The sequence below is a fragment of the Candidozyma haemuli genome (genome assembly GCF_002926055.2).
Source record: "Candidozyma haemuli strain B11899 chromosome Unknown A_2014730914, whole genome shotgun sequence".
NCBI classification, from domain to species: domain Eukaryota; kingdom Fungi; phylum Ascomycota; class Pichiomycetes; order Serinales; family Metschnikowiaceae; genus Candidozyma; species Candidozyma haemuli.
The window spans coordinates 1872970-1890959 of NW_020289906.1; the positions used below are offsets into that span (position 1 = coordinate 1872970).

Here is a 17990-nt window from a genome sequence, read left to right on the forward strand (position 1 = left end):
TCCTCCCTAATTTGGCATATCCTTCATCCCTTAACTTATTGCGTTTTTTGGGGGTACCAAGCATTTTTTTTTTTCTTCTTTGCTTTGCTACTTCTCTTGCACCAAGGTTTATCTCTGTTTACCTTATTTGGCAGTTACGTCATTGCTTATTGTTTTTATGCTTCGTATTTTACGCTGTCTGTCGAGGCACAGTATAGGCTTTGGCGAGGTTTCCATTGTTCTCTGCGGGGTACCAGTCACGACGGAGCGTGTTATCGGTCAAGGCACGTGAAGAGGCACGTGATTGCTATCACGTGTCAAAAACGACAACACGTGCCAGATCATGTGCCCAAATCGATGCCATCTCTCACTATCTGTTTTCTTCACTTCAACCCTTCCACGTCCTAAACGCCCCAGAATCCCACCTTATGAGCAGCAAGTCCAAAAAGTCCGTTTATTCAACGGCAAATATCGATTCGGCCCTGCTTGCTGAATTGGAGGTCGTCTCGGAGTTGGGTGTTTACGATGATCTCGCTCCTTTGGTGTCTTTCGTACATAAGGGTCTTTTGATGAAGACTCTCCAGAACTTTGGCCATTTCACATCCGCTACTGATATTTCAAAGATTGCACAGACAATGTTACGGTTGGCTGGAATTCTCGAAGTCATCAATTTCATCTTACACGAAGCTTCTCCCACTGATGCAACTGCTACTCAGTCAAGAGCCAAACTTGAGTTCCTAGAACAGAGGGAACGCCTTACAGAGTTTTATACGGAAATTCTTCAGAACCATTTAAAGCATTTTTATAAGATCTTTTCATTGAGAAAGCCTTCGGCGATCAATCCAAGTCTTCGTGTGCTTAGTGCTCTTGTGGGTTATAATAGCCATGCACTTTTCTCAAACTTTACTGATTCGTTTGATTTCAACCATTCTTCGCTTATGAAGCTTCTTATCCCTACAAAAGACGATTTCGAGAGGAAATTGATCACAGAGAAGTCTATGCGTTTGCATTTCATGAACTTATACATGGCAGTGGCTGCAAAATCGTCTCCTGTTCTCAGGAAAGCACTCTTGACGAACTTCAAAATCATGAACAACTTCTGGAAATATATGGAAATGGACCGCTACGAAGTGCTTATTGCCGTCATTGGATTCATCGATAAGAGCGTTTTATCTGAACCTCTCCTTCGACGCATCTCCAAATGTCAAATCTTGAATGAGAACTTTATATTTAAATTCAGCTCTCTTTTCTCGTTTGTCAAGCCTGAAAATGATCGTGCTGGAGACGAGGATGAAGATGAATTCAACAGATTTAAGTCTTCCTTCACTGACCTCATGAACACCTTGGTGACTGACCAAGAGAAGGGTATTACGTTCCCATTGAATGAGTTTGGATCTCCTATAACCGTCCATAACAAAACCTTCAAGATCAACAACAAGCTCATTTATACCCTTTTGACGGCCCTTCGACCATGGGAGTCATACACTCAATTGCAATATGTCATGACAATCATCAACCACAATACCGAATTGGTCCCACCTTACATGAACTGGATTGTGTCAAGTTCTGGTGGTTACCATGACCCTTCTCTTTCTGCTTACTGGGTTGGTCATACGTTGTTGTACAGTGAAATCCTTAAGTCCGACTCGCTTCCTGCCAAGTTTGATTTCATTTCCTTACCACCATTGTCTCCAGCGTCACTTGTTGCATGTCTTTCGTTCAATAACGACTTGGTCAAGCAGTTTGGCTTGCAGCTTATCCTTCTTACGCTCAACAAGTTGGCCAGAAACAAAGCTTCCCAATCGCTCATAGACTCCGTTTTGAGTACCCTTCCTCCACAGGCATCATACATTCCTTTACTTTCGCATGAAAATGATCTTATAAAGTTCACCACCACTGCCATTGTTAAGAGTTACGAGCAGTTGGCACCATCTTCTTCTTCGTCTGCTGTTGTGAGTGCTGTTAAGGAAAACTTAGCGAAATTGGACTTGGATAACTGCAGCAACCGTGATTTGGTCTTGCTTGATAACTATCTTTCTATTCAGTCAAACAACGACTTGAAGTGGTGGAGCAAGCTGCCAAAAGGAAATTCGTTCTTTACTTCCTTGCTCAAGCTTTCCAACATCGAGTTCCTCAAACCAAAGACACTTGCCATTCTTTCCAAACTCACGTCCACCTCCATTGTTTTCAACCTGAGCAACTTGATTGACTCGCCTTTATATGCTTTGATTGAAGCGTGCTCTACTATCATCAACTCTTCTTCAGCTGACAAGCTTTGGAACTGTTTGGACGAAACTATCTCAAGAGCGGTTAAGACGCCATACAAGTACTTGGATAAGTCTCATTTGGAGTATTCCGATTTGAGTATCTTTTTCGTGGTTCTCTTCGAACAGTTCAAGTTCATACCCAACTACGAGAAGGAAAAAGACTTGCTCGCCTGGTTAGCCAAGTTTGTAACTGATTCCGTGGTATTGGGTGAATCCTTGGAAGCCGTTCAGAACCTTTCAAAATCTAGTGGTATTCCATTAACTCTTAACTTGAAACTGATCAAACCTAAGGAGAACTTAACCAAGAAGTTTGATTTCGCTCAACAGCTCTATGTATTCAACAGGGACGTCAACAACGGTGTTGGTGACTCAAAGGTGTTCGATCATGTTTCGAAACTTGGAAACTTCCTTATCAGTTTGGGAAGTACAGATAAGGCTCTTGTGGAATTCATCAGTAACCCTGACCATTGGTTCTTTGGTAAGGTATTCACTTCTGCTACCATCACTGAAACACAGACATTGGCTATTTCTTTACTTGCAGAACTCTTCAAGCAGATGGAGGTTGACTTTTCGAGCACTAGCCTTAACACCTTCTTTTTTGATGCTGCAAATAAGCAACTTCCACCATCTAGCCAGAAGCTTCTCAGCAAGTTCTTGTGGGCATTCACTGACGAGCAACTTACTGATTTGGCAGCTAAGGTTGAGAATGAATACCTTGTGGTCGAGGTGCTCAAGGCAATTGACGAAAGAAAGATTGACTTTAGCCCTGATTTGGTAAGCTTGGACAAACTTGGTCATCCAGAGATCAAGTCTGTTTTGGTTCAATTCCAGCCTTCTGCTAGTCAGCTTGAAGCCATTATTGAAGATCCTCAGCTTCACTATCTTCTCGATAAGACCAATGATGCTCTTATAAGTCACATTCTTACTAAGGATAATGTTGATGATGAGCTTCTCTATAGACTCTCCTCAACTTCAAGGGCGGTTATTGAGAAGCATCAGACTCGTGCAACTGAACTTGCTTTGAGCATGAAGAACTGGGCCTGGTCCATCAAGATCTTTGCATTGTCTCCAGAATCTTTCGATCTCGCTAATGTTTCTGAGCTTCTTCTCACAGGTTTTGAGAACGATACTAAGGTTGGCTTTTCCAACGACTTTGTCAAAGCTGTTGATGCCATTGCCAGAACCAACTACTCTTCAATCAAGAGTTACCAGGAAAGATTCAATGTTTGGTTCCACAAATGCATGCTTTACATCACCAAGAAGTTTGCAGAGTCTAAGGAATTGTCTAATTCGTTCAATGGGTTCTTGGTATCTATGGAGAGTTTGTTAGAGGTGTTGGAGAATCCATGGAGGATGTGTCCTGGTTCAATCCTCAATGCTCAACTAGAGGTGTTCCTTGGTCACGCTCAATGGGTTAATTCTGAGGATTGCAGTCGCTACGCCAATAAACTTGTGTTTTCTTCAAACTCCAAGGGTGTTGCTGGCGACAAGTTGCTTCAAATATATCTTAACAATCAACTGCTTCCACTTAAGAAGCTTCCACAAGAAGGCGATGCTGCTTTGCGTTTCCAGAGTGGTTTGTTGATTCACAAGCTTTTCAACGTTCAATCAAGTAAAACGTCATTGAACCTTCTTAATCAGTTGATTATGCTTTACCTTGGTTCTACTAGAGCTGAAGACTTGCTTTTGAAAGATACATTAAAGGTGGTTGAAAGCAAGATAAACAAGAGTTGGGTTGATCAGGTTACCAGTTGGGACTTCCTGGAACAGCTTACCCAAAACGAAGTTGAGTTAGTTGGTGAAGAACGCTTGATCATCAAGGATAAGAACACAATGGTTGTTGCGCTCAAGAAGGCATTTGTTATGAACAGCATTGCTGCTCCAATGAGAAGTGTGGACGTTCCTGTGCTGCAGAAGTATGGTGACTACGTGAACCTTTACGATAACTGCCTCAAAGCGCCTTACAAACAAACAGAATATGACCCAGAGTTCCTTCTTTTGGTTATCTTGAACAACGACGAGTTGGTTTCAGAAAAGGAAGGTATTGTCACATTCAGCATAAGAAGACTCATTGAGTCCCTGATTTTCCAGGTTATTGTTCTGAACCTCGCTCACGATAAAACCAGAGAAGTTTCTAAGATCTTGTTGCACGGAATGTGCAAGTTTATCCAAAACCAGGAGAACTCTTACAAAGACAAGACTATCCTTTTGGTGTACTTGTCTTCCATTTTGCATACTTTGAGAGTGGCAGATCACCAAACGCCTCTTGTGTGGAACATTATTGGATCGCTCGCAGAAGTGATTATCAACCCAGGCCATTTCCTCTATGACCGTGTTTGTCGCTACATTTTGACTAACCCGATTTTCAAGGCCTATGAGATTCCACTTTACTATGGTATCGCAAACGGATCCTCCAACGATGATCTTGAAGAAGACACTTACTACAAGCAGGTTGCTTGGATGATCGAGCAGCTTATTGCTGGAACCAAGAATGGTGAAGATTTGAATGCCCTCAGACTCAAAGGTGTTGTGGAATGGGCCCTCAATTTGTCCAACGTTGACTACGTCACTGGCCATTTGCGCCACAAGCTTTTCCACTTGATCTACCAAATCCAAAGTATCGGTGGAGAAGGTGGAGATATGTTGGTGACGAAATTTGCAGGTCTTTCGTCCATGGAAGCTGCTAAGCTTGTGGTTCCTCAAACCTTCTCTGGAGAACAGTTAGCACTTAACATAGACCAAATCGGCGCCAGATTCGGTTTGCTTTCGCAAACCAAGCGTCTCAGGGAATGGACTTCAGAAGATGTCGGCCGTGCCGTCAAGAGAATTCACTCCTCTACTTAGCATACTAGCATTAATATTAGCATAGATGAATCATTAATGGTCGTGGTGTAGAACAAAAGCTTGCAAGACTTGCTTTATTAAGGCAAGCAAAGCTAGATAAAATAATACAAAATGAATAGAAGTAGTAAATGTCAAAAACGTCAGAAACGTCAAAAATGTCAAAAATGTCAAATTATCACAGCCTTATAGGTTTCTCTGCATTTGGTCCAGTACTGCCCTGATGCTCATCAAGCATAGTCACCACAAAAGACAACATCTTTTGAAAATAAAAGTCAAATAATTTCCATATTCACGCTGAATCTTTAACAAGTCTAATTCGTCTAAGAATCATATTTATATATACATTTCTGACCACTTTCTTCACCTTCTCTGCTTTGACGTATCTAGCGTAGTGCATATTACTAGCACGGCTTATCGGGAGTCTCAACAACTTCTTTTCATACTACCTTTCTTCACTTCCATCCTCCATCATGTCGGTATGTACGAATCCTTAACCCATTCTCCTTTCCCTAATCACCTTCTAACATCAGCTTGGTAAACTTACCCACTACGGTGTGGACTTGGTGCTCATATCCATCATTTTGGCCGGTATCCATCGCAACACTGGTCTTGTGTTTGACACTTCCCACTTCAGCTCTGTGGATGTTCGTAACTGGTTTGGCAAGTACTTGGCCTTTGGCGAAATGTGTTACGACAGAACTGTGTCTCTTTTGAGAGTTAGCGGTTACTTTAGACAGAGAAACTTGGTCATGGACAACATTCTTGACAAGGGCAAGAGCTACTTGAAGAAGCAGACGGGCAGTGACCTCGACGACTTCACCAGAAAGTAATTGAACAAGTGCTAACGGGTCGTTTAATGCTGTTTTTGGTATCTGTTTTTGTTTACTATTTTGTCACGTGACCGTAATCACGCTTCGCCAGCCAAAGTTCCCGCTCAGGCTACTACACTATCATGTTCCTTCTATAGTTCATCTGTATGTATAGATCTTTCATTGGGTATTGCCCTCCTGTCCTATGGCAAATATCCGATCAGTGAGATCACAAATCGAAATGCCTATTTATTGCAAAGTATCAAGATGCGTTGATCACATTACCCATTTTGCAATATGCTGATCATGAAAAACTGGTACTGACATCAAATGTAGAACATGCTTACTCAGGAGAAACTCGCCCAGGAGTTTGTGAATGCAATTAACCTTGAATTGCAGTGTGACAACATCCTCACAGACTCCTACCTTTCGAAATACTCTCCCAAGAAGCTTGCCTCTTTTGGGCTTGCTATAGTGAACTTGACCATGACCAACATGAGATCAGGCATTGGCGGAAAATCGCTTATTGAACTCAGTTTGGATCCTGCTGTGTCTCAGCCAGATGAAGAGATCAAGTCTGGTTCGCTTAGAGTGGGTGATATTGTTCAATTGGATAAGATGAAGAGTGCCACTGCTAAGGACTCAGATAAGGAATCTACGTCATTGGAGGGTGTTGTTACGAGACTTTCCTCTTCGGCCGTTACGGTATCTGTAGAAGAAGACACTTCAGACGATAACTTGCTCAATTTGTATAACAACACTGGAAATGACCATTCCAGGATGTGGATTGTCAAGTTGACTAACTATATTACTTATAAGCGTATGCTTCAGGCGATGAAGAGACTTGAGACGCTTAGTGAAGGTAACAAGAACGATGTGTTGAGGATATTGTTAGGTGAAGCTTCGTTTGTTCCAAGAAAGGCTCCCAAGACCAGAACTCTGTTCTTTGATAAGCTGCTTAATGATTCCCAAAAGAAGGCTATCGATTTTGCTATTCATACTTCACCTGTGACCATTGTTCATGGACCTCCAGGAACCGGTAAAACATATACACTAATTGAGTTGATCAAACAGTTGACGTTCAATCATGGTGAACGAGTGTTGGTCTGCGGTGCATCAAATATATCAGTGGATAATATTCTTGAGAGGTTATCGCCTGTTTTTACTACTGAAGAGGATACTAGCGGCAAAAAAAGTCGCCGAAAGGCTTCCAAAACATCCCTTAACAATGAGCATCTTATTCGTATAGGTCATCCAGCAAGACTTCTAGAGGCAAACCATAAGCATTCTTTGGATGTTCTTTCCAAATCCCTGGCGCTGTCGGGAAGTGAAGCTGGAGAGCAAAGAGCAATCTTACGTGATGTTGAAAAGGATATCTCTTCAACCCTTTCCCAAATCAAAAAGTCTAAGAGGTATGGTGAACGCAAAGCTCTTTGGGGAGAAGTGAAAAGTTTACGTAAAGAGCTCAGGACAAGAGAACAGAAAATTGTCCTGGACTTGCTTCGAAATGCTAGAGTCATCCTTTCTACATTACATGGTGCTGGATCTAACGAACTCTTCCATATATACAAAAGCGGCGAATTCAATATGGAAAATCCGTTCTTTGATACTATAGTGATTGACGAGGTTTCTCAATCTCTCGAGCCACAATGTTGGATCGCTTTGGCTACACATCTTGGCTTCAAACGACTTGTGATTGCAGGTGACAACTTACAGCTTCCAGCTACTGTAAAGTCCAAAGAGGAAGCAGAAAAACTCAGAAAATCCAAGAAGGAAGAGCCCTTAGCGGATCTAGAATTCACCCTCTTCGACCGTTTAATGGAGTATCATGGCGGTGCAGACTACAAGAAGTTACTCGATGTTCAGTACAGAATGAACACAGAAATCATGGAGTTCCCCTCAGAAACGCTTTACGACGGGCAGCTCAAAGCAGCTGACTCTGTCAAAGACATTATTCTCTGCGACCTTGATGACGTTGAAGAAACAGAAGACACTCAAATCCCATGCATATGGTACGATACGCAAGGTGGGGACTTCCCTGAAAGAGTGGAGGACGACGATGGTAAAAGCGTATTGGCAAGTACAGGCTCCAAGTACAACGATATGGAGGCCAGTGTTGCAGTGCAGCACATAGCCAAGTTGATCGAGGCAGGAGTCAAGCCAGAAGAGATAGGAGTGATTTCGCCGTACAGTGCCCAAGTGGCAGTGTTGAAAAAGGCTATACAGAAGGAGCTACAGTCGCCAGGAGTAGAAGTCTCGACCATTGACGGATTTCAAGGCCGAGAGAAGGAGGCTATAGTGGTTTCACTAGTGAGATCCAACGACGAGCGAGAGATCGGCTTTCTCAGCGATAGGAGAAGGCTTAATGTGGCGATGACAAGACCTAAAAGGCAGCTCTGCGTTATAGGAGACATGGAAACTCTAGAACGCAGCAAAGACAAGTTCCTCTGTGCATGGGTGAAGTACGTTGAAGAGAAGTACGAAGTTAGGTACATCGATGCCGTGGGGCTCTAGACCGACCCCCCTTTGTGTTCAAGCCAAGTCCGATGTAAGGTTTGTCCAATGACAGAAAACCGTGCCTTATTCTGAACAACGGCTGGATCTAAGCGACGACGAAAGGGGTTATATGGTGTGCAGCGAATGTTGATGAGAATCAGGTGGTGGTTGGAGAAACGCAGTTTAATTGGTCGCAGCGAGCCGCCTCAATGAGCCACCGACGTTTCTAGACTTGAGAGGTTTTATGCAAACAAACAAAACGTCCAATAAGGAAACACAAGAGACCGGAAAAAAAGAAAAACCAAGAAAGAAAATGAAATAGGGGAATCGGGCTCGATCTCATCCTCATCTGGACCTGATTGTCCTTGCTCGCATTGAGATCTGGTCTAGTTCCAACTTGAACGCTTTTTTTCATGCTTTGTCGGCTTTGGGTTGTTTTGAAAATCTCTCACCTGGCTCTTGACTTTTTTCACAGTTATGGCTTAACCTGTAAGCTATAAACATCCCCGAAAAAATCACTCCATTGGCTGTTCCCAAGAGCAAACATCACTTGGCTGCGAAAAGGCTAGAAAAGCTTGTTCCCATCTCGGCACCAAACCCAATTCCAGACTGCCCTAATTAGGCCCACATTGGCCTCCTTCCATGCCAAATGGCTCCTTTTTCTGGCGCGACTCGGCTTCCAGGCGCGCCTTGTCTGCATGCCTTGTTGACACTTTTGCATGGGCTTGTGCGCTGTGCAGATTCGCGTTTGCAGCCAATTTGGAGGCAGAGCATTCTTTCGCCAGACTTTGGGAAAAGAAAGAGGGCCTTTTTGAAGATCGGGTGGTTTTGGGTTTCGGGGCTTGGGTCGACTAAGAGTAGGTCTTGGGGGGTCCAGAACGAAGAGCAAGAAAAAAAGTGGGATTTCTGGAGATTATAAAGGGATCGCATTCCGCCCAGATATCTCGTTTCCATTCTTCTTTCTATACCAAGCACAAAGCCAAAACACGATCGTGTATATCTGCCGTCGCTCTTGTCGTACTTTTGCTTGATAAACAGTCGATTTTTCGCTCCTTCTATCGTCTACTACTTTTATTTTTATTTCTACGTGATACCATGAAGTTTTCCATCGCTGTGGCTGCCACTTTTGCTGCCGCCGTTTCGGCAAGAACCTTCTTCGAGACCAACACTCATTACGTTACCGTTGACCATAATGGCAACATCGTTGGCGGCAGTCTGGCTACTGCTGCTGCTGCCGTGAACGACTCCGGTGACGACAACAACAACGACCAAGGCAATGACGACAACCAGCACGAGGTCCAGGAATTCGTTACTCAGGGCTTCCAGCAGTCCAGCCTTGACTCTTCTGCTGAGGTCTCCTCCGAGCCTCCAGCTCAGACTGTCACTCCTTCCTCCCCAGCTGCTTCTCCAAGCGCCAGCCCTAGCAGTGACGTTTCTGGCTTCGAAAAGGACATCTTGGATGCCCACAACTCCAGAAGATCCAAGCACTCTGCTAAAGCTTTGACCTGGTCCGACGAGCTTGCTGACTACGCTCAGAACATGGCCGACAAGTACACTTGTGGCTCTGGCTTGCAGCACTCTGGTGGTAAGTACGGTGAGAACTTGGCTGTTGGCTACGCTGACGCCGAGAAGACCGTCAAGGCCTGGTACGACGAAGGCTCCAGCTACGACTACTCTAGCGCCAGCACCTTCAACCACTTCACTCAAGTTATCTGGAAGGGCTCTAAGCAATTGGGCTGTGCCAAGAAGGACTGTGGAGGCAGCCCATACGTTGTGTGTGAGTACTTCCCAGCTGGTAACATGATTGGTCTGGGCAAGCAGAATCTCGCGTCAAACTAAATAGGAAAGGATAAATAAAAGAATTACGGAATGAACTGATATGGTTGTAGGTCTAGCCATTTGACGATACTCTCGTACGGTTGGAATGCTAGACGATTTACCGGCTGCCCGTCAATTACGGGATGGTCTTCCTGAGATGAAAGGAAAGAAGCCGTGGAAACATTGTAGGAGAATTGCAGATCTGTATTGACATTGTATATCCTTGTTGATCATCGAAGACAAGGCCCAAAGCGGCAGTTTCCATCCTTAAAGTAGCTTTCTGGGTTAGTGGAGAACTCGAGGCCAGAGTAACCGTAGTTGGTTGGCAAGGCAAAGGTTAGTGGTTTGAGAGATACGAAACCCACTTGGGAGATACGAAACCTATTTTGGAGTACCGTTTGCAGCCATTACATGTCCCGAACGGGTGTGGCTAAGTCCACAAGGGCTTCAAAAAGTATAAATCTGCCCTCCCTAGTCATCCCATATCTAGCCTCCACTTTCCCCTTCTTAGTTACAATTTTTACCAAAAAATCATAAAAAGGAAAAAGTCCCGTATTTATACTATTTGGCACCAAAGTGCGTGTTTACGAGAAACCATTGTTTCTGAGTGCACAATCGATGGAAAAGTAGCTAAAAGTCACAAATTTCGCAGCCATTATCCACCAACGTGGGCCAAACAAGAACCCACTGAATATCCTACGTATTTATATAAGTACCTATAAAAATCCATAAAAATCCCTCTTTTTCCTTAATTTTTTCTACCCCAAATTCCTTTGTGGCTCGGCAAGCGTTGCCTTATTGAGCCGTGTCTTGGCCAGTCGCATACTGACTCATGTCATATTCTTAGCTGTCACATATTGAAAGCCAGCCACAACGGAGTAGAAAGGGGATACCCAACAATCATAGCTGGCAGAATAAAAAGAAATAAAAAACAGCCATATATAAAGAGCCCGATTCCCCCAAATTTTCCATATAAGTACTCTTGTTTTTCCACCACTTCATCCTCTCCTCCCCTCCCCTTCTTCCTCTTCTTCCCCTATGTCTGTCTCATCCCAACATGGACAATTTCGCAGCCACAAACGGCTTTCTCAGCACGCCAGACCGCGAGTGCCTATGACTCAGCCTTGGCCAGGGGACCTCTAAACGCCTTGATTTGATGGAAAAAAAACTTCATTTTCATACTTTAACAATCAAGAAACTCAATTTTCCTCGTTTCCACTTGTTCTACACCTTCCAAAGGCCTGACTCTCCTATTGTGTTACGAGATCGTACTGCACACAAGCACCCTACCGGTCTTCTCTCTATCTCAGGACCTCTATTAACCGCCCCGACAAGCTTTCCCAACATCTTCCATACCATTTGCACCTACTTAACCTCCCTTCCCTTTGGGCTCCCATGAACAACGAGCTACCGAACAAGCTACCTCTGCAGTATCTGCTGCCTGTGGCGCTGCCTGGCCATCCGGGTAACGGGAACGGGAACGTCATCTCAAGAGGCCCAACTCCGGGTCCGGGCGTCAAGGAAGAAGAACACGAAGTACAAGAGGAGACTGATCCTGATGTGGAAACAGACTCTAAAGAACCAAAGAAGAGAACAGCCAGGGCATGTATTCGGTGCCGTTTTCGCCATACAAGGTGCCCTGGTGGCCAGCCATGTCTGAAGTGTCAAATGGCCAAAACCAAGTGTGAGTACGTGGAGTACGAGAAGAGACTCGTGGTTTCACGGAAATACTTGTATAAGCTTCAGGACGACATCGCCAGACTAAAGAAGGAGAATGCTGCATTGAGAAATTCCGTCAAGGAGGCTCCTCGTAAAGTTTCCCCGACTTCTTCAGAGACGGCTGTTCCTCAAGTCCAACCTGCCGAGCCAGGTACGAGCCAGTTTGGCGGTCGTTTTGGTTCTAACATCCCTCCTGCTCCTCCAGAGACGTCTCCAGAGTTTCATCCTGCTGCTAAAAGTGACCCTACTGGCCAGGAAGTCATCAACCCATCCCTAGACAAGTATGGAAGACTCATTCAATCCAGAACAGGTGAAAAGCTTTACGTTGGTTCGTCCTCTATGACGCTTTTTGGTCTTGAAATCCAGAACATGGCTCCATCCTTCGACCAGCATTCGCTTCTTCATCCCAACTCTGTCCACACTACGCCGGTTGACTCACCGCAGAGCCAGTTCGTCAGTCAAAGCAGCTTCCAAGATACAGCTACCAGTGAAGTCAGAAGACAAACGAAGATCTTGGAGAAGGAGGGCAATGCATACAACATCACGTTGGCCAAAACCAACACCCGACCCGGTCTCTCCGTCAATTTCACCTTACCGTCATATTCATACGCCATTCTTCTTGTGGATACTTTCATCAGCTATAACGATGGTTGCTTCTATTTCTTTAACGAAGGCCTCGTTAAGCGCTTCCTTATGAACTTGTACCTGGGCAACACTACCGAGAACAAGAAGATCATCAAGAGGAACATGCCTTTAAGGGTTGGTCCGTCCGATGATGAAAACACCATCAAGAAAGATACTGACAACGAAACCATTCTTGAGACTATCTGGTTCTGTAAGATCTTATTGATCTTCGCTGTGGGTGAAATGTACTTGGGTACCGACTCTGATACACATCTCGAGCGCTCCAAGCAAGAGAGAATCCACATGTTTGGTCAGAAGAAGAGCAAAAAGAAGGATTCTAGTAAAAGAAACACTCTACCCGGATCTGGTTTCTTCTACCAAGCATCTGAGCTCTTCACAGGTCTTTTTGCATCCGGTGCTATCGACAACATAACCAAAGATGGTGGTATCGAAGTCATCCTCTTGTACGCCTTTTACCTTCAGGTAGCCGATTGTACCATCGCATCATACTTCTACTTTGGATTGGCGCTTAGATCGACCTTAATTTTGGGATGGCATGTTGATGCGGATATGGAGAACTTGAACAGATTCGAATTAGAACATCGCAGAAGAATCTGGTGGACCGTTTATATGTACGAGCGTATGCTTTCGTCGAAAGCAGGTCTTCCATTGAGTTTTGCTGATGACAGTGTCTCCACTGAATTACCATACGACTTCAAGATAGATCTTGAAGATTTCCCTCAGGACGAGAATGATGTGAGAGGATACTACATCTTTCCTTCGGCCGAATACATCAACAACTGTGTGACCATTACGCAGATCAACGCCATCATTTTATCCTCCTTATACACCAAGCAACCGACTGCTAACATTTTGCCCGTTGTTTCCGATTTGGTTCAGCGTCTTTTCAACTGGAAGATCGCCCTTCCTGACTTCTTGCAAGTTGACTTCTCGAAGGATGATGTCAAAATTAACCGTTTGATTGTGAACTTGATGACTGAATACTTCCAGGGTATGAACTTAGCAGTCCGTCCTTTGCTTTTCCACTTTGCGACTAAGAAGCTCCGCGAGCTTCAAGTCCAGAACTATTCAAACAGATATGTGGATTTGACGAAGTATTCCAAGAACGTCCTCACATTGTTGAATGCTTCTTTCCAGGCATCCATCAATACCATCAAATCGATCTGGGCGCTTATGCCACAAAACATGGTTGCGCTTTTCGGATGGATGGACCGTGAATACCTCTTCACGTCAGCGTCCACATTAATCCTATTCAATGCGTCTTTTGGTGTCCACGACGCTACAAGAGAACATCTAGACCATGCTCTCACCCTCTTCACCAAGATGAAGAAACTTGGTAACTACCCTGCCGCGCTTAGAAGAGCCCAATTACTTAAACTTATTAGAGTGCTTGATTTCAACGGAGTTATGCAAGATCTAGTCACCAAACATGATGATGGCCAGCCAACCCCTTCGGCGAGCGAGGCCGTTAAAATGGACGTCGAGAGTAATGCTTTTGGCGATACCATGTCGTTCATTAATCTTGGAAATGCTGCTGCTCTCCATAACAACCAGCAGAATGTCATGAAACCTCAACCTATGTCCCAGATGCCCGAGCCCATTCGTGCAAGTTTAGATTTCCTCCAGTTCAATGGGCCTAATCCATCCGGTGCACAAGCCGCTTCCCATAGACATACACCTACAATTCCAGCATCTGCGAACTTGACGACAGAAAGTGCGTTTGACTTTAAGGAACAGAATCCTAATGCCACTGGTTTTGGAGGCGATGTGTATCCGAATGCGGACTTAGCAGGTATTGAGGGATTGACATATGTGGACGAAGAACAGAAGTTATGGAACGAAATTACCAATGAAGCCGTATGGTTGCAGACCTCTAATGGTCTTCAAGGTAACCCCAAGCCCGAGAGCTCTGCAGCTTTGAATGAAGATTTTATGAACTCTATCCGTGATGCACGCCTACACAAGGAGATGGAGAATGCTATGAGCAATGCTCCACCTTCGAATTCGAATAATGGTTATGGTGGTGGCTACAGCGACATCATCAACCTGGAGTTCCTGCGAGACTTGTTTTAACGGCGACGAATTGTATGACTATTGCATATATATATAGTATTGTATGAATGAATTACATTATATACTTGTACAAACGATACAGAGAACATCTTTGTCAACCGTGGTTCGGTTGAACATTTAACATGGGTAATATAAATAGTACAGAAGAGCTGGACCTACCAGCTTCATAAAGGCCGTGTTACGGGATCAATAGAAGTCCATCAGGAAATCATTGCCTCCGCCGCCGCCGCCGTTTTGTTGTTGTTGAAGAATCTGCTGAGGCAGGATCGACAGCATGTTCATTGGCATGCCGTCAGGGTTTTCGTTACCAGCGAAACCACCAGCGAAGGAGCCACCACCAATGCCGTTATTGTTGTTAGGGTTGTTGTTGAACGCAAGGAAGTCTTGGTCCTTTGGAGGGCCCATGAAAGAATTAGATTGTGACATATCCATAGGTTTGTGAGCTTGCTGCTGCACTTGTGGTTTTTGGGCCTGAGCCCTGCTCCTCTGGTTCATATCGGAGTTTGGAGGCATGGCAAACTGGTCAAAGGGGCTTTGGTTTTGTGGAGGCTGCTGTTGATGTTGTTGATGTTGTTGATGTTGTTGTTGCTGAGGTTGCTGCTGCTGCTGGAGATGAGCTCCAGGCATAGGCCGCTGTGTATGCTGTTGGGACTGTGGAATAGGCTGCTGCAGAGGTTGTTGGACCATACCGGGCCGTTGCATTTCCTGCTGCTGCTTCATCTGTTGCAATTTCACCTTCAAGAATTGCAACGCCTCGGGATATAGGTCTTGGAGACGCTTATATAGGGAGCGTAACTCAGGTAGTTCAGCTGGTGCCGAGAGTATCACAGGGAACTGCAACCGGTTGGGCTGCTGAGCAGCAGCCTTGTTATGATACGTATCGTTGATGTACAGCAACACAGATAGATTGCACTGAAGGCGACGATTCAAATTCGAGTACTGTTCCAACACCTGCTGTCTGCCCTGAGGCGCCAACAGCTGGAGCGCTGGAGGATTGCTGAGAAACGACACATACATCTGGTATGCCTTCTTTATGAGATGTGTGTTGATCAAAAGGAGCACCGTTGCTCTATCCTTATCGATGTCGATCTGTCTTCTTCCAGACATGGCAGGCTGAGACATGACTAAAGCAGCTGGATGGGGCTCTCTGGAAACCTTAACCTGGTGAAGACTTTACTGTTTATTGTGCGAGAAAATGTGCGCTGCATATGACGTGAATCTCCAGGGCCCGAGCCTGAAAAGGGCTTGACAGGTTCCAAAGAGAGGGGCACGGCGGGGTGGGCTGCAGAAAAATAAGATTTCCAAAAATTACGTGGCTGCAAAAGAAGCGGGAATTCACGGTATTTATATACTTTTCGAAGTTGGCCGTTGTTCGGTGGCAGATTGGAGGGTCCCACGGCTGTGCCGTGTTGGTTTTTCGCAGCCAAAATTCGGTCCGCACCCAATTCGGCAATAGTGAACGGCGCCAGAGCCACGCAGAAACTGTTGATTGGAGGGTGGGATTATTCTATTGGTGGAGAAAATAAAAGAGTGGAAGTTGGTGGCGGTTTGGGTATTTTGTGGATTTTTTAAGTGGTTTTTTCTATTGGTTTTGCCTGGTTTTGAAGAGGGGGAACGTTCTCGGAGAAACGTGTGAGGCACCGAGTACATATGAGACACGGTTCAGTGAAATTGATGAAGTAGAAGTGGAATGGAGTGGAAGAAAGGGGATGGATTGTGGATGAGGGTATTAATGTGAAAAGAGAGGTTGTTTGGGAAGTTTGGGAGAATCTTGGATTGTTCATGTATGGCAGATCTAGAAGATCTGGTTAATGTCCAATAACCGTTACACCACTTATCAACCTTAGACATCAATTTAGTTGATAGTGAAAAAAAAAGAAGTCTGAATTCATGGATTGTCAAGTAATCAATGACAAGACAAACTTGAAGACGACGAATCATCAAAATTTCGCTAGCTCCACCTATCTCCACCTAAGTCCACCTTCCAGCTACTCTACAACCATTTCTTAATTCTTATCTATTCATATCTACCCAATTACAATTTTGACACCAACTCAGGTACAGTCTCATTAAGGTCACCAACCAAGCCAATATCAGCAACATTGAAGATTGGGGCCTCTGGATCCTTGTTGATAGCCACAACGGTCTTAGAGTCCTTCATACCAGCAAGATGCTGGATGGCACCGGAAACACCAACAGCAACGTACAATTCTGGAGCAACGATCTTACCGGTTTGACCAACCTGCAAAGAGTTGTCACAGTAGCCAGCGTCCACAGCAGCTCTGGAAGCACCAATAGCAGCATTGAGCTTCTCGGCCAATGGGTTCATGATAGAGTCGAAAGTCTCCTTATTCTTCAAACCACGGCCACCGGCAACAACTCTAGTAGCAGAGCCAAGCTCTGGTCTTTCTGAGGTAACGAGTTCTTCACCAACGAACTCAGTTCTGTTGCCAGACTCAACCGACTCAGACACTTCCTCGACAGATGCACCGCCAGTCAACTCGGCCTGTGGGAAAGCAGAAGCTCTCACAGATGTAAGAACAATGCTATCCTTGGTCTTGACGGTAGCCAAAGCGTTACCAGCGTAGATAGGTCTCACAAAAGTGTCCTCACCCAAGACCTTGGTGATATCAGAAATAGGCTGAGCGTCAAGCAAAGCACCTAAACGAGGCAAGAACGATTTGCCTACAGCAGAAGCTGGTGTGACAAAATGAGTGAAGTTCTGCTTGGTGACAACCTCTTTGAACAAAGGAGCCACTTCCTCAGCAAGGTAGTGGTCGTACTTGGCATCCTTAGCAACAAGCAATTTCGACAAACCGTCAATCTTAGCAGCACTCTCGGCAGCCTTCTCTCCCTCTGGGCCAAGCACAATACCAGAAATGGGTTTTCCAATGGCTTTGGCAGCACTGACGGCCGACAAAGAAGCAGCAGAAACCTTGCCGTTGGCAACCTCAATAAAAGCTAAAGTGTCTCTTCTCACTATAGACGACGAGAAGAGTCTTTTGGAAGCAATTGAACGCAACATGGGAACGGGTAGTTTGGAGTCAAGTTGGTGGTTGAAGAAGATTCACCTCTGTGCGCTATTATGATTCATGCAGTCGAGTCAGCGTAGCACCAGTGGTTGCAAAATTGACTGGTGGGTGAAAGACAAGGGAGTTGGGGAATTGGGTGGTTGATTCGTTTTGAGTGAAATTTTTGGTGTTTCTGGGGTTTCTGGATTTTTGAGTTTCTAGGATTTGTGGGCTTTGTTGGTATTGTGTTGATGTTGGTTGAGAAGCCATAGGGCCGGTTTCGGAGGTGAGCGTTAGAGAGCGTTGAATAAAATATTAATACTTGTAAG

General features: G+C 44.8%; 6 protein-coding genes across 6 annotated transcripts; 4 read left to right on the plus strand and 2 right to left on the minus strand. All coding sequences in view use genetic code 12, as the record gives it.

Moving 5' to 3' along the window:
- Positions 1-407: 407 nt before the first annotated feature.
- CXQ85_000795 (uncharacterized protein) lies at positions 408-5920 on the plus strand (the record flags this gene model as incomplete). Its single annotated transcript, XM_025484529.1, has 2 exons — positions 408-5063; positions 5621-5920. The coding sequence occupies 2 exons, from the start codon at positions 408-410 to the stop codon at positions 5918-5920; spliced, it is 4956 nt and encodes a 1651-aa protein (XP_025342744.1).
- A 318-nt stretch (positions 5921-6238) lies between these two features.
- CXQ85_000796 (ATP-dependent 5'-3' DNA helicase) lies at positions 6239-8413 on the plus strand (the record flags this gene model as incomplete). The annotated part of the gene is made up of 1 exon (XM_025484530.1): positions 6239-8413. One exon carries the CDS (start codon positions 6239-6241, stop codon positions 8411-8413), a length of 2175 nt encoding a protein of 724 aa, XP_025342745.1.
- A 1077-nt stretch (positions 8414-9490) lies between these two features.
- Positions 9491-10234, plus strand: CXQ85_000797 (CAP domain-containing protein; the record flags this gene model as incomplete). The annotated part of the gene is made up of 1 exon (XM_025484531.1): positions 9491-10234. One exon carries the CDS (start codon positions 9491-9493, stop codon positions 10232-10234), a length of 744 nt encoding a protein of 247 aa, XP_025342746.1.
- A 1374-nt stretch (positions 10235-11608) lies between these two features.
- PUT3 (Put3p) lies at positions 11609-14650 on the plus strand (the record flags this gene model as incomplete). Its single annotated transcript, XM_025484532.1, has 1 exon — positions 11609-14650. The coding sequence occupies one exon, from the start codon at positions 11609-11611 to the stop codon at positions 14648-14650; it is 3042 nt and encodes a 1013-aa protein (XP_025342747.1).
- Positions 14651-14836: 186 nt separating this feature from the next.
- Positions 14837-15772, minus strand: CXQ85_000799 (uncharacterized protein; the record flags this gene model as incomplete). Its single annotated transcript, XM_025484533.1, has 1 exon — positions 14837-15772. The coding sequence occupies one exon, from the start codon at positions 15770-15772 to the stop codon at positions 14837-14839; it is 936 nt and encodes a 311-aa protein (XP_025342748.1).
- Positions 15773-16685: 913 nt separating this feature from the next.
- Positions 16686-17675, minus strand: CXQ85_000800 (uncharacterized protein; the record flags this gene model as incomplete). Its single annotated transcript, XM_025484534.1, has 1 exon — positions 16686-17675. The coding sequence occupies one exon, from the start codon at positions 17673-17675 to the stop codon at positions 16686-16688; it is 990 nt and encodes a 329-aa protein (XP_025342749.1).
- Between the last annotated feature and the right edge of the window lie 315 nt (positions 17676-17990).